Source organism: Aspergillus tubingensis (assembly GCF_013340325.1).
Source record: "Aspergillus tubingensis WU-2223L DNA, scaffold_6, whole genome shotgun sequence".
NCBI classification, from domain to species: Eukaryota; Fungi; Ascomycota; class Eurotiomycetes; order Eurotiales; family Aspergillaceae; genus Aspergillus; species Aspergillus tubingensis.
In genome coordinates, this window is record NW_023336280.1 from 248,171 (window position 1) to 263,377 (window position 15,207).

General features: G+C 51.6%; 7 protein-coding genes across 7 annotated transcripts; 2 read left to right on the forward strand and 5 right to left on the reverse strand.

Moving 5' to 3' along the window:
- Positions 1-1,424: 1,424 nt before the first annotated feature.
- Positions 1,425-3,359, reverse strand: AtWU_03849 (MFS transporter; the record flags this gene model as incomplete). Its single annotated transcript, XM_035498960.1, has 7 exons — positions 1,425-1,657; positions 1,715-2,002; positions 2,061-2,437; positions 2,488-2,634; positions 2,688-3,004; positions 3,060-3,111; positions 3,169-3,359. 7 exons carry the CDS (start codon positions 3,357-3,359, stop codon positions 1,425-1,427), a joined length of 1,605 nt encoding a protein of 534 aa, XP_035354853.1.
- Positions 3,360-3,819: 460 nt separating this feature from the next.
- Positions 3,820-4,988, reverse strand: encD (Fe(2+)/2-oxoglutarate-dependent oxygenase encD; the record flags this gene model as incomplete). Its single annotated transcript, XM_035498961.1, has 3 exons — positions 3,820-4,167; positions 4,229-4,707; positions 4,766-4,988. 3 exons carry the CDS (start codon positions 4,986-4,988, stop codon positions 3,820-3,822), a joined length of 1,050 nt encoding a protein of 349 aa, XP_035354854.1.
- A 449-nt stretch (positions 4,989-5,437) lies between these two features.
- AtWU_03851 (MFS general substrate transporter) lies at positions 5,438-7,227 on the forward strand (the record flags this gene model as incomplete). The annotated part of the gene is made up of 8 exons (XM_035498962.1): positions 5,438-5,543; positions 5,590-5,630; positions 5,675-5,701; positions 5,750-5,915; positions 5,960-6,044; positions 6,089-6,545; positions 6,593-6,984; positions 7,032-7,227. The coding sequence occupies 8 exons, from the start codon at positions 5,438-5,440 to the stop codon at positions 7,225-7,227; spliced, it is 1,470 nt and encodes a 489-aa protein (XP_035354855.1).
- A 289-nt stretch (positions 7,228-7,516) lies between these two features.
- Positions 7,517-10,117, forward strand: AtWU_03852 (C2H2 finger domain transcription factor; the record flags this gene model as incomplete). Its single annotated transcript, XM_035498963.1, has 3 exons — positions 7,517-7,667; positions 7,719-8,135; positions 8,184-10,117. 3 exons carry the CDS (start codon positions 7,517-7,519, stop codon positions 10,115-10,117), a joined length of 2,502 nt encoding a protein of 833 aa, XP_035354856.1.
- Positions 10,118-10,167: 50 nt separating this feature from the next.
- Positions 10,168-11,019, reverse strand: AtWU_03853 (NADPH-dependent oxidoreductase; the record flags this gene model as incomplete). The annotated part of the gene is made up of 1 exon (XM_035498964.1): positions 10,168-11,019. One exon carries the CDS (start codon positions 11,017-11,019, stop codon positions 10,168-10,170), a length of 852 nt encoding a protein of 283 aa, XP_035354857.1.
- Positions 11,020-11,340: 321 nt separating this feature from the next.
- On the reverse strand, positions 11,341-12,607 carry AtWU_03854 (fungal Zn binuclear cluster domain-containing protein; the record flags this gene model as incomplete). The annotated part of the gene is made up of 2 exons (XM_035498965.1): positions 11,341-12,135; positions 12,584-12,607. The coding sequence occupies 2 exons, from the start codon at positions 12,605-12,607 to the stop codon at positions 11,341-11,343; spliced, it is 819 nt and encodes a 272-aa protein (XP_035354858.1).
- A 461-nt stretch (positions 12,608-13,068) lies between these two features.
- Positions 13,069-14,592, reverse strand: AtWU_03855 (uncharacterized protein; the record flags this gene model as incomplete). The annotated part of the gene is made up of 3 exons (XM_035498966.1): positions 13,069-13,970; positions 14,019-14,387; positions 14,445-14,592. 3 exons carry the CDS (start codon positions 14,590-14,592, stop codon positions 13,069-13,071), a joined length of 1,419 nt encoding a protein of 472 aa, XP_035354859.1.
- Between the last annotated feature and the right edge of the window lie 615 nt (positions 14,593-15,207).

The following is a 15,207-nucleotide window of genomic DNA, read 5'->3' on the forward strand; positions in this document are numbered from 1 at the left end:
GACAGCGGCAGCGGCCAAGACGAAGCGGAAGTCAGTCCGGTGAACTCTATCAGTGCCAACGGCATGCTGCTATGAGCACCAGAGTGGATTCTATTTCGTATCTCGGCATCGGGGCAGGCGTTCCAGACACGCTGATCGCGACCCACGCGGCACCGGATTGACGTTTTTATGCCGAAAGAGGTAGCGAGGAGCGACGCACCAAGCCATTGTGGACGATGGCGTTGACGTTGACGTACGAGTTCTCCTGTGATGAAAATCCTCTACGAGGTGAGGAAGCTTATCTTGTCGTCTGGTGTCGACGCTGCGTACGTGTGCTCTTTTCGGAATATGATGGAAACTTTGCGAGTTGCGCTTCAAAGAACTTGAACCCTAAATGTCAATAGCTCGGGATGAGACCGAGACAGCCGCCATGATAAAAACAGAAGCCAATCCCGCTCTCAAGTTTGGGTCGGTCGGGAGGCGCCCCTGATCCATCAATGGTCAGAGCTCATAAACAAGCGGATCTCAGTGGGTCTGAAGCTGCTGAATTCGAGGCAGATGATTTTCGTGAGTCGGATCACGACGGGATGTTGGGAGCAGAGATGGTGGCTGTTGGGTGATCTGCAGCTTAGATTAGTTAATCGCTATCGGACATTGAACGCCGACCTTACTATCCAGCTGCAGAATACGGAGTATGTTCCCTCGAGAGTGAGGAGAAGGTCACAACTGACGATCTTAGGTGTTTTCGGTTCCTCCGCGATCGTTTCGTTCGATTAGGGTGCCACAATATCACCCACACGATCGAATTTTCAACCATGGTTCAAAACTTGGCGGTACCGTAGGTGTGGATAACCAGGGTACTCCGTACACGATAGCGATCTTTTCTAAAAGCGGAGGAGCTTGAAAGGGCAACTTAAGCGTAGCAGCACACAAGAACGCATGGTCAGTGAATTGCATTTCAAACTAAGGACTACGGACAAAGAAGATAGAGACGTTACCGTCCAGTTGAGCACTATCTGGCAGATAGTTTGAGGGAACAAAGAAAACGGAAACGAACGGAGATCGCTGTACTCTTTCAACGACGCTGAATAGAAGCATGATCTACACCTGCAAGGATTTAGCGAACCAACAGCTCGGGACTGATGAGACTAGGAATAAAGGAAAGTAGAGGGGCAGACGGACAGCTGCATTGATCGATGTAGAGGGGCAGGGGTCTCTTCATTTAGGCGAAGTGGATATCTTGGCAGAGGACCACAGTATGACTTGAAAACCAGACATTTACTGCGAGTGCATAAAAACTGACTCGGTACTAATCACGAACTAATCCGTACAAAGGCAAAGCAACCCAGAGATTCGGTACATCATGAATCTGGCCAAGACATACCCAATTTCCGATACCACAGTCTACCCACCTCCTAGCGTGCACAGTAACCAATCCCATACACCTAAATAGCCGCATGCCCATGCGTCTCAAATGGCAACCCAAAGCAGACAAACCCAACAGCAACCCACAACGCAGCACTTGCATATATTGGCGCCGGCGTGAACCCTGTCTGCGAAGCAATCAAACTAGCACAGAGCCCACCAAACCTTAATAAAGAAGCAGCAGTACCGGTACCTGTTCCTCGATGTGGAGCGGGAAAGGATTCCGGCGTGAAGGCGTACATGATTGCGTATTCTGTAACATTATCAGTAAGTGAAAACTTGTAGAGATGAGGGACTGGGGTACACGTACCGAAATTCCCCAACATGCCTGTTATACAAGCGAACGCTAGACTCGACGTTGGATTGCTGACGCCCACATATGCGAAGAGAAAGACGCCCGTGATGATGGACGAAATACCCATCATCCAACGCCGGCCGAAGAAGGTGGTTACGAAATAAGCTGCAGAGAGCGGCCCAACTATGCCGACAGCAGACTCGATGCAGTAGTTTCTGTAAGTAGTGTAAAGGGAGTCGTCCGATGAGAATTTTGTGGCCAGGTAGGACGGCAGAAAGTTGAAGTAGAGGGGATAGGCGATGCCTTCATGCATAGTTAGTTTAAATTTTCCGGTGCGTACAAAGGGGGATGCAGTATTTACCAATCGTCAGCCAAATAAGCCAGATGATACCAGTATGGATACCAAGTTTCCTCGTGGCAAAGAGGGCCTGGTAGTGTGTCGACCGAAAGTCTTTCAAGTTCTCCTTGATGATTTCCTTAGTGGTCAAGCCCGGGCCCTGTGCAGCTGTGTTGGATTCATTGGTAATTCCTAGTCGAGCGTCAATCTCCTGAAACATGCCGATGGTCAGAGGCTCAGGCTTTCCGTTCTGGCGCGCGACGTAGTTGACGGAGTCGACGGCGGCTTGGTCCTTGCCTTTGGAGAGGAGGTAGCGGGGGGTTTCGGGAAGCTTAAAGATGAAGATGCGTATGACGGTAAAGGCGAGGGATAGAGCACCTAGGGTGATTAGGGTGTATCTCCTGCATTTATTAGATGCTTGGTAGCAGCAGATAGGATTCTGACGACATACCATCCCATGTTCTCACTTCGATGACATGTTGCTGGTGTAGAATCGGTTGGACAGCTGTAGTTGGCGAGAAAGACCCAGGCCAAGAGCGACACGATCAGTTGACCCAAGTTCCACCAGGCCGATAGAGCTGTCAGGAGGTACTGGTGACTGGTCGACCCCAATTAGTCTCATTAACATCAACAGACTGAAGGAACACCTACCTCCCAGGAACAAACTCAAGAAAGATCATCGAATCTACCGGGACATTCCCTCCCGCTGCGGTGCCGATGACAGCCCACATGGCGCTAAAGGCCAGAAAGCTTTTAGTGCCAGCTGCACCACACAGAAAGATACCTGCAATCAGGAGGGTCGAGTTGAACGCGGGCTTCCGGCCGATCAAGTCGCTGGAGATACCCCAGAACGAAGCACCAAGAATCAAGCCTGTATAGTAGGCCACCGAACTGTAGCTGACCTGGACGATGCCGGGGAACTCGAGTTCAATAGGCGGTTGAACGCTGCTGATACCTTGTGATGCAAACTATGTCTCTGTTGTTAGTGGTAGCAATCCCTAATAGTGGAATAGCGACACGAACGTTATCCACGATCCACCCAAACCCCGTTACGACAAAGAGCTTCCATTGAAATCTGCACTCATCAATATTCAATTCCTACCTTACCACCATGATGAAGAGAAGAACGCACCTTCCCATCCCAATCTCCTCCATACACTTTCCTACCAACTCCGACTTCAGCCGATATGCTTCCGTGGTCGACGAGCCATAGAACTGCTGCACATCCGGGTCATCCAGTATGACTCCCTTCTCCTCACCCACAATACTGTTAACATATTGCTGAGCCGGGTCAGACTTCTTCTCCTGCTGTATGCTGTCCATTTTGATGAATTGGTGTGCATTGTTGTGAGCATGATGGCATAAGACTGGCGATCAAATAAGATTCGACATAGGTAGGATTAGGGTTGCTGTACGGGTGCCTAGACCAGTTCCTGCTTGCTGACGCAGCTGTTTCCGGCTACTTACACGACATCAATAGTATCTTATCGATTGTCAAGGGTGGGGGATCGCTATCTGTGCCAGCTCGTGTGGCTGCCGTTTAGACCTCCACCTCCACTTCTGAGTCTGGGTATGACCACTGGTTATCGAGGATTGGTAATCAATTAAGGCGTTAACATTTGGTATCAACGACAAATTAGGTTTATTCTTTCTTTGAATTTGTGATACTACGAGGCATAATGTCATCAGTATAGATGGTGGTGTGGTCAAAAAGAAAATCATAATTCATTGGCATAGAAGCAGGCAAGCTATGGACAAATATACAATAACCACTACATGAATTTCAGGCACCCACCGCTGCTGTAGCCGGCGTCGTCTCCATCTTCAGCTTCGCCTTCTCCTCCATCTCCTTTTTATACTGCTCCGCCCGTCCGTAGCTCTCCTTATACGAAGCCGTCACCATGTCCTCAACGGTGATAGGTGGATACTTTGGTGCCTCTCCCTCCGCGCGGCAGTTGGGCAGACACTCGCACAGGTAATCAGGGTTTCCACTGAAGAAGAACGGAATCGAGTATCGCTCGCGGCCAGACTTGTTGATGACGCGGTGAATGTTGGATTTGTACCGGTCGTTGGCCATGCGCATGAACAGGTTGCCGAGATTGACAACGTAGGCACCAGGAACTGGTTGAACCTGCATCGTAGATCTGTTAGATGACGCCCATTTGACAATAAAACAGGGAAGTGGCACTCACATCAAGCCACTGGCCAGTAGGTGCATCCAGAACCTGCAATCCATCCACCTCATCCTGCAGAAGCAGCGTGATGCATCCGAAATCGGTATGTGCGCCAATACCTCGGTTTAGCTTCTCATCTGCATCCTTAGGTTGCGCAGGGTAATGCAGCATGCGCATGGTTGCGACTGCACCGTCGGTGAGTGGGTCGAAGTAATCCTCATTTACATCCAAAGTCAAAGCCAGAAGAGACAGTACGTCCTTGGCCAAGTCAAATACCGCATTGTAGTATTCCATCGATGTGCGTTGGAAATCTTCCTTATCGGGCACGGTCGGTGGCCACTGGTTCGGACCGCTGTTGAGCTTCTTCTGAATGTAGTAGGGATGATCTTCGGGGATTTCCTGGCCGATGTACAAGCCTTCTTTGAGTTCGGGGCCGGTGCCTACTTCGAGCATCTGCGAGCGGAGGAGTTCATAGCCGCGGTTGAAACTGTTGTTGTCTGAATTCCAAATCTTGGTTAGTGGCGAAAAGAATGGAGTATAAAATGAGGTGGGTACTCTTATCGATCTTGAGCTTCTCTTCTAGCGGGAGGTCGAATAATCGCTCGGCACAGCGCATAACGCGACGCTGTAGGTCGAGTGGCACGCGATGACCGGTGATCTGGAAGAAGCCATTGTAGAGGCAGCAGTTGCGGACGGCCTCAACCAGCTGGGCCTTGGCCTCGCTGTCGCCTCCGTAGAAGGGGGAGAAATCAAGAATTGGGGGAGCGCTGGGAGTCATTGTGTCGTTGCCTACTGTTGTTGGTTGTTGCTGATGCTATTCAGGTATCTCAGGTGAATATATCCAGCATCAGTGGGCTGTAATGATCCATAATCTGAGCGCAATCTCGGACAGAAGACCGAGGGGCCTGCTTATTCCCTCCATTTTCGGGGTCTGGTATAGACAAGAGTGGGGGTAGGATGGGGCGACGATAAAGCTTGCAAAGGTCGGGTGATAAGAATGCGGAGAAGCTGAGAGATGGCGTAGATGGCCACTTCTTGCCACTTATCTCTCGGGATTCTGAAGCTGCAGCTCGATAACCCCAGATCGGCACGGGTAGCCTAATCGGGCAATGCCTGTGTCTCCTTGCAGGTTACACAGATAGCAGACAATGCCATTGGTATATAGAATGCAGCCAGCTGGCAGCTGATCAGATTTGCAGTGAGGGTTGTTCGCATTTCATTCTCGTAATGGCTTTCACCGATACTGTCGAGAAGGAGGCCATTTCGGCCGAGCCTGCGATGAAGTCTGGGGAGAGTAGTATCTACATCGACCGTGATGCGGAACGGTCGTATGGTGAGTGAGAAGAATTACTTCTTGCTGCGGATACTAATTGTTGCAGTGCGGAAGGTGGACTTTTTCGTCCTGCCACTCCTCTGTTTGGTGAGCATGGTGTCCGAGTCGGCGACCAGCTACTGACTGTGTAGATGTACTTTTTTGACTGCATGGACCGCGTATGTAGTATCTTCTTGTAGTTACCTGGTCACTGCTAATAGAATCAGAGTAACCTGGCAAACGCTAAAACTGATGGTCTAGACGAGGATATTCACCTGGTCGGGAATGACTACTCGTTGATGGTGCTATTATTCTACATCCCCTTCGGGTTGTGTGACTTGCCATGGAATCTGCTGCTGAAGCGCTACTCCGGACGCTATGTGCTGTCTTTCAGTAGGTTATACTTTTGTATCATTTGAACCTGGCTAATTTGTCAGTGACTGTGGTCTGGGGAATCCTCGCTCTCTGCCAATGTGCTGTGAAAGACTTTGGTGGTATGATTGCTGTTCGAATGATCCTAGGGTGAGTCTCCTGCCATCAACTACATCGCGATCTAACAGCGGCAGAGTGTTCGAGGCAGGTTTCTTTGCTGGGGCGACATTTTATATGACCCTCTTTTACACGCGAGGCGAGATGGGCTTCCGGCTGGCCATCATGCAGTCCTTTGCGGTGCTCGCATCCGCCTTCAGCGGACTCATCTCTTTCGGCGTATTTCAGATCCACGATCCAGCTGTCAAAGGCTGGCAATGGCTGTTCATCATTGAAGGTTCAATGACCTTCCTCATGGGAATCATGTCGTTCTTTTGGTTGCCCGGCAATCCACGTACTGCATGGTTTCTCAACGAGCGTGAACGGGCTGCGGCAACGGCACGGTTACTGCGCGACACCTCGGCCGAGGTGGACACCAAACTGGATCTGAAGGTTGCATTCGAGACATGGAAGGACTGGAAGTTCCCCATCTGGTGCATTATCACGTTCACTTATCCGGTGGCATATGCGACCGCGATGAATTTCTTCCCGTTGGTAGGACATGACCTCGCTGACTGCAAGAGAAGAAGCTAACAGAACAGATTGTCGAACGACTGGGCTTCTCAACCGTCAAAACAAACCTCTGGACGGTCGCTCCGAATCTTGTAGGCGCGGTAGTGCTTCTCTGTGTGGCTAAGTCGTCGGATCACTTCCGCGAGCGAACATTCCACATTGTGTTCTCGCTGGTGATATCCCTAGTCGGGATGGTCATCCTGGCGACAATCGATGTCTTGAGTCATAAGGGAGTCGCATATTTCGCCTGTTTCCTGATGGCAGCCGGGTCGTATATCCCATCGTGTCTGGTGCATGCATGGCATAACAACAACAATATGCACGAGAACTCGCGTGCTGCCAACACGGGTTTCTTTGTAGGGTTGGGCAATTTGGCGGGAATCTTAAGCGCGGCGACGTTTCGCACGCAATATGCTCCGAAGTAAGTAGCCTGACTACCTGGACCATAAAGACGGACTAACGGTGTAGGTATATTCCCACGTTGGTAGCCACATGCTGCTGCAACGGGGTGTGCATTGTGGTGGTGATCGCATTGGGGTTGTGGATGCGACGGGAGAACAGGCGACGCGATCGCCAACAAGGCCGAAGAGTGCGTCCGGGAGAAGTGGATACACGTCAGTTGGCAGAGGGAGAAAAGAGCCCGGATTGGCGGTACTTTCTGTAAGGTTAAAGATCTAGATAGGCCTATCTCGATTGGTGTAATTTCATTGATAGCTCCGGGATGGCATTCCTGAATTAATAATAACGGACTAGTTAGCGATAAGTGAAACCTTGTCCCCGCAGAAGGTCATTCGTCGATATGCATCTTCAATCCGCATTCCTGCTTCTCCTCTTTTCCCCTTCAGCTTATCACCGGCTTCGGCGTATCCGACCCGCAGATAAATGAGGTCTTATCCCCGGGATGTGAGTCCCTGCATGTATTCTTCTCCTGTATCGCTATATCATGACCCCCCATGAAGTCCCACGTGTGCCACTGGCCCAACTGCGGCAAGACCTTTACTCGCGCAGAGCACCTGCGTCGCCATGCCCTCAATCATGACCAGGCAAGACAAGGCTATACCTGTGAGCGATGCTCCGTGCATTTCCACCGCCCGGATCTACTGAGTAGGTGCTGCGCTACTGCAAGATATCTCGACTCCGTGTCTGACCCGCCAGATCGCCATCTCATGCGCCATGCCAAACGTGATGAGGAAGCTGGAGGCCCTGGCCAAGGAGTGCTGGAGACGAGGAAACGCACTCGCCGTGCGGGAGATGGCTCCATCATTACTCGCCCTCCGAAGCGTCAGTCCCGCGCTCGTGCCAGCCACAGCTTGCCTCCATCGTCATCGGCCTCTTCATCGTCCATTTCCGTTACCAGCGCCCAAGACTACGGTGCCCCTGTGTCGCCTCCGACGTCGGCGAGCGACCCATCGTCCATGTCGTTGGACGAGCCCGATCCGCTACTGGCTCCGATGATGCCCAGCGGGCCATTCGAGCCCTATGTCGAGCCCATCCCGGGGCAGTTTGATGCGGCAGATGGCTCCTGGAGTCTGGGACTGGATGGAATGGGCGATTTCTTCAGCCTTGATACTGGTACATCCTCCCAGACCATTTTTAATCGCACTCCAGCTGACCAAATAGCCACCGACTTCAACATGCCCTTTGCGGCCACCCATAACTACAACTGGTTGTTCGACGTCGCCTCACTGGACGACGCATTCCCTCCCTTTGACCTCCCACTAGGTCCAGACATGGTCACCTTTGCCGAGGATGCCCTTCCCATCGATGATCCAAAATCATATCTCGACCGTGACGGTTCCTCCGTCCTCCTCCAAGCAGCCTCCTTTGTCGAACGCAGCGACCCGCTCGTCTTCTCGGCGCCCATCCTCGACCCCCAACCCGACACTATCAACCTCGACTGGATGGACGCACCCTCCCTCCTCCAAACCACCCCCCAACCCCACCTCCCCATCCTCACCGAAGAAGCCCGTCAAGGTATTCTCAACCTCATCGCCCAAGCCCCACCCCTGACCATCGACGGCCAACCCACCCCACTCGACTCCCCACTCCTATCCCTCCCCTCCCTCCAATCCTACAGTGACCTCTTCTTCACGCGCTTCAACACAACCTACCCCCTCCTGCACCAACCCACCTTCTGCCCATCCACCACCACCCCGGTCCTCCTCGCCGCCATCCTCTCCATGGGCGCCACCTACAGCAGCCGCGAAGCGCACCAACTCGCCGTAGGCATCCACGACTCCCTGCGGAACCAACTCTTCTGCCACGCCGACTTCTCCCCGCAGCCAGACCTCTGGGTCCTACAAGCCATGCTCCTAATCGACTGCTTCGGGAAGATGCGCGCGGGCCCGAAACAGCGCGAACGCGCCCAGCTCTTCCACTGCGTCTTGATCAAGCTCATCCGGCGGAGTGACTGCTGCGCTATTCGCCACACACCCAACCCCACCACTGCGACTACAGATACAGATATCGACACCCTCTGGCGTACCGCCATGCACGACGAGCAGAAAAAGCGCGTCGCACTGCACTGCTTCATGTGGGATACCCAGCACGCAGTCCTCTTCTCCCAGTCCCTGTGCATGTCCGCATTTGAAATCAGATCCGCGCTGCCCTGTTCCCAGAGCTCATGGGAAGCGTGCACGGCGAGTGACTGGGCGCATCATGCATCTATGGAACCTCCCCCGAGGATGTTCCTCTCTGTGCTGAAGGGGTACATCACCCCGTCTGCGATGGCCCGGCCACGTGATCTGAATACCCTCGCTAGGATCGTCGTCCTGCACGGACTCATGTCCGTTTCAGCGGACTTGAAGAGACGGGACCAGACGACGTTACGCGCTGAGACGCCCGAGCGAGTCGGTGCGTGGACACGTCGCATGGGGAGGTCGTATGATCTATGGAAAGTGGACTTTGATGCGGATTGCCTGGCAATGAAGTTGAACTTCGGACAACATCCCGGGGAGGGTGTCGCTGGGTCAAGACGAGGTGGAGCGGGAGGGGTGTTCACAGGGCTGAAGATGGCGGCGTGTGCGTTGTATCGTGCAGCGTGGTTGGCGCTGCAGGTAGAGATACTCGACTTGCAGGTTGCTGCTGGGGCGGGGAGGATCCTGGGGAGGACAGTGACGGAGGGGGATCGGGAGAGGTCGCGACGGGGGTTGAGGAAGTGGTTACTTGGTGGTGGGGAGGGAGCACTAGGGGCTGCGAGACAGGCGGCGAAGTTGTTGGAAGAGGCGGTGCTGAGTCTGCATGATTGGGAGCAGACGGATGCGTTTCATTTCCCGTGGTGTTTGTATTTGGCGACGTTGACTTGTTGGGCGTTTCATGGTGGGGTGAATGGAGAGGGTGACGGTGGTGGCAGTAGTAGTGGGGAGAGAGTCACGACGGATCTGGCGAGTTTGATAGTGGCCATGACGACGTGTGGCAGTTTGGGAGATATGGCGGCGCTCGGGGGAAAGTATGATACGAGGGGGTTGGTGAGGACGATGGCGCAGCAGTTGGCGACGGTGAGGTGGGCGGTGGTGCATGATGCGATGAAAGTGTTGGTGAATCTGGGAAATTGATTGTGGTTCTCTTGTCTATATGTGATGTCAAATATATGTATGTAGGTCAACTATTCAAGCTTAAACCCTTGCTTCTCGATAACCTTCCGAATGTTCACCCACCCTCCCTGAGCTTGCGATGCAACCCTGCCCGCAACGAACTCGCCCCAGGCCTTCCTCCCAAGCTTTGACTCTTCTTCATAGAACGTCCCCAGTGCCTTATCATACGATGCAACATTATCCTTCTGCCCCTCGTCGTTCCACCGCTCCATATGAAGTACCTCTCGCATCGGCAAACGCGGTTTGATCCGCCTACCAGAGCGCCTGTTCTCTGTATCCGGATACCCAACGGCCATTCCAAACACGCCCCACGTCAACGGCGGCAGGTCCAGCAGTTTACAGACCTCATCTGCATTGTGCCTGAGCGCACCCACATAGCAGATTCCCAGACCTAGTGATTCAGCCGCAATGGCAACGTTCTGCGCCGCAATGGCTGAATCCACCGTGCTCATGATGAACATATTCATGTTATCCAACACCGGGGAATCCTGGTGACCATACTGCTCTGACAGGTTCTTGAGACGGCGCAGGTTCGGGCAGAATACCAGAAACAACGGAGCTTGGCGGATGAAGTCTTGGTCGGCTGCCAGCGTTGCGATGTTGGATTTATGCTCCGGGTCTTGGATGGCGATGACGTCCCATGTCTGGAGGAGGGAGGTCGAGCCGCTTTGAGCTGCTGTGATGAGAGTTTCTAGTGTTCCTTCGGGGAGCTTGAAAGGGAGGAATGCACGGCAGGATCGGTGGAAGAGGATTGTTGATAGGGCACTGGGGAGAGCGTTCGAGGGGTCGGTTGGGAGAGGGAAGGTGGAGGATTCTGAATCGCGGTAGCGCGCTTCGGCGAGGGGTGAGATTGTCTTGGTCATTTTGAGGATTTTTGTAAGATACTTCGTAAAGAGGGTACAATAACAGGGAGGAATGTGGTAATATGCCCATTCTTATAGAGCTTTGGGTAAACCCCTGCAGTGTCTTTCACACTGTGGATACTATGCTTGCAGATGCTGTGGGGAGGGCGCAAATATCCGTGATTGGTGGGTTGTTGTTATGTGGGCCTATTGGACCAATTTTTACCCAATCACAACACAATATCTTCGAAATTCGGTCCATTGGCTCAAGGCTGTCGATTGATGGTCTCAAAGAGCTGCGAATCACGGTCTTGTTCGCATAGATAATTTCTGAGGTTGAAATCACCCCTGGTCCAGCAGAAGCTGGAGTCCAATAAGACTGACTTGTGGTTTTTCCGGTGCAGGACTGACGGCTGTCCAGACTTTGTCTAATTTCCTCTGTACCCAAGCTGCATGTCCACCTAGCTTTGCAGCAGATATCGAGGCGATAACCTCTCGGACAACTTCCCTCTCCTCGAGCCTTACGGAAACAGCCCCGAGAATAGCCACGGGCCATAGCAGATAAATTGGCGGGTAAATGTCTATCTCCAACGCAGGTACCCTGTGTAAACCCCCTGCTAGACACGATTGCATTCGCTGGGTTCGCTGGCTGGAGGTAATGTTTGGATTCACCTTTTGGAGTAGAATCTGAAGTGCTAGGTAGCATAGCGCGAGAGACATGTCGGTTGAACAGATGAGGTGACTCCAGCGCGACGATTCACAATCTAGACTTCGCCACTTCGTCACTTCCGCGCTATCAAGCGGTCTTGATAGCCGAGACAATTTCGTCACGTCCGCAATAAGAAGAAAGAACTTGTAAGAGGCCTGCAGAATAGTCTGTTCAGAGGCAGAGGCTGGGCTTGTAGGCTTATCAAAATAAAGAGGGAGCCCCAGCTGCTTCCGATCCTCTGGGAGCGCATCAAGTGACGGGTCAAATATCATCATGAGGCATGCTTGGTATAAGAAGGACTCGACGCAGATGCGATCAAACGTGGCCGCAGCCTTAGTACGATATTCGCATGGTCGGCGTTGGGTAAGTAGGAGGCCCGCAGCTTTGACATGCGGCGCGACAGTGGGTATGGCATCGGATCGGCAGGACTACAGTGGTATAGGTTAGCTTGCTTACATGAAAATTTAAATAATCAGATACATGCCTCGAAACAGGCGAGCAGGGACACAGTTGCCAGAATCCGATCGTCACAGCCAGCTTTCGTAATATCAGTTAGTGACATCTGAATGGCATGGATCGCATGCAGATAGCTCTGAAGGGCAAGGTGGGCCGGCCACCGGTCTTTCGTCGGCAACTGCATTCCGGCCACAGCGACCATTGCCCCAAAAAGAGGAGAGAATTGGGGCGCGAGGCGAAGCATGTGTGTTTTGTCTACCGAGTTGCGTTGTACAAAACGGGGTAAGATCGTGGAGGCAAAATATCGATATAGGTAGGTGCACTCGGATGATGAGAATGGTGCCGGCATCATGATGAGTGGAGGGAGTTGCATTAGCGATACTCCTGATGGCGCTACTGCGCGCATAATGGTTTTCGTACCCCGGGAATGCCGGGATCTGCCATCTGGAAGCTGATTATCCTCCGAGGGCCAGTTGCAGTCCAGTGAGTTTCGAATGCATGCGCTGCAATGCGGATGAGTCTCGTCGCATTTCTTGCGACGCTTTCGACCTATATATAGTTGGTGAACAAGAGCCGATTTTAGCATGCAAAGAACCTGGCTTACATGGGAAGCAGCCAGTTCGGGTTCGCAGTGTGGCGGGAGGCATTATAGCGTATGGTGCAAGTTACACTGTGTAGCGTCCATTCAACCTTCAAATAGGTCTTGGAGTTAGGCTGAATATGTGATTTTGTGATTTCCTTGGATGTCAAATGACTGTGTTATCACAATTACTGTTGAGTCTGAAAGGAGCAGAGGAAATTATTTTGGAGATTGGTAGCTCAAAGGATGGTTGCGAAGGATATTAGTAATCCGAACATATCCATGGCTTCTGTTCGCTGCTTCGGACATTAAAGTTTAAAGAAGCTCAGGCGTCCTTCGGCAGAAAGGGCCATCGTTTCGCGGCTTCTTCCGCCGAGATTTCCTCGCTCATTGTGTCGATGAACATATTATACAGATATTTGTTCATTTCATTCACCGATTCCCAGTCTTCGGAATGGATCCATCCACTATTATCAGTGCCAAGCTGTTCCTTGATAAGATCCCACAGAGACAAGCTATCTTCGTAGAATTGAACTTGTTCGTCATGTCGCTTCAATTCCTCTTCATTAAATTGGAATGGGGAGCTACCCGAAAGCCCCAAGAGCTCCCAGTTCTCAGCAATACGGATTAAAGAGTTCCGTAGTGGGACTAAGGACCCATTCGAAGGAAGCTGGCAACGCGTGAAAGGTTCCCAAAGGCATTGGTCCAAGGCAATTGCATTGAAAACTGGCTTGTTGTGTGCGCGGCACGATATTTCATAGTACTTGGATTGGATCGCTAATGTATGCTCTGCCTTGGCCGATTCCTTTTCATCTGGACCCAGCTCATCAAAATTGTCTGGTAACTTGGGAACATTGGTTCCCGAACGGTAACCTTTTGGCGGTCGAAGAAACTCTGGAAACCGAGCCTGGATAATTAGAGGTGCTGCTTCGGCTGACTGCCAATCGATTATGCCTTCTATTGTCGTGGGGTCGTCTGGACAGACGAATATGTTTCCGAGGTGCAAGTCAGTGTGCCAGACTGCCGACGCTGCCGATTCTTGAACACGTGGATGTTGCGACAGTGCTGGCAATATGAGTTGCATCTTTTGTAAGAGATCGCTGTACTCTTCGATAGACTGATTGTTGCCAAACCTATTCAAGTCGGTATATACATCATCACCTTTTGCTACAATTCGAGCCAATTCTCGACGTGGTGCAGAGAGCGCGAACTCCAAAAGTGATGTCCCTTGACATTATCAGAACCTACGGAAGTATGAGGATATGGAGTACTCACATGGCCCAGAATCTTTCCTAATTGCGCCAACAGATGCAGTGGAAGATAGATCGACTGACGGACCCATACAGAACTGCTTGTTCGGGTCCAAACCTGGAGGAAGATGGCAGCGCGGGTAGCTGGATGGCAAAGACTCCTGCAGGAAGAGACCTCCATATGCGGGCAATTGTAACCTTTGGAGCGCCTTCTCCATTTCCAAAATTTTATCGATTAATTGATACCGCTGCAATGTGTTCAAGGTACTCCATTTCTCTGCTAGTGGTACTCCGCGAGTCTTTTCCATTAAAATATACTCAGCACCTACGGGGTTCGTTGGATCTGAAGACCACTGGTAGACTTCAGGAACTGGAGTTGATATATGAGAACGCACTAGACAACACAATTAGAAATTCAAGGTCTGACTGATACCCACCATAGAGAGCATACAAAACTTCAATGTCGCCACTTCGCACTCGGTTGTCAGTACCGGCGGACCAGCGTTTGGGCAAGGAATCTTTGCTATGACTTCGTTGCCATCCTCCATCGTGAGAAGGAAAGCCTTGCTGAAGTTCCCTTCCAATTTGGCGATGCGCATACATCTTGTTTCAGAACTGAATAGCGATGCAGCTTGCGAGCAGAGGTTATCGATGTTGAATCTTACATATCGTTGCTCAAGTTGGTGTTTTTCATCTACCAGCCATCTCCCGGAAGTGTATCTGAAGAAATCCTGTTCATTGTCTGCCAATCGCTACTTAGTGAGTCCCGAGAGAATTGGGTCATGTTTAACCCACGGCGTCGGTCAATTGCTCTCCCTGCATGAGGCACTGCGGTCTGAAAAGTGCGATTGATGAACAAATTGTATCGAGCAGCGCAATCCATGCTGATGCCACATGGCCGATATGATAGACGACAGTTTAATCGTACCTTCCACATAATTTACCGCAGCAGGGCCATTTGTTATGCGTTTGCTTGAGACCCTTGATGGATACGGAAACTCAGAAGGGGGAGGCATATGGTGACTCCTTGCTTTGATCGGCATGCAATCACGTGCCGAGGAGGGACAATGCAGGTATTGTGAATTTTTAGACGACAACTAAGCTTCCAGAGGTTTTGTTTTAAGGTCGCTTGCTACTAAACAATGTTTTTTTTATTATTAGGAGTAACTTCTATTCGCGTGTCAGCGTAACACTTATATTGGTCATTCAAGCTT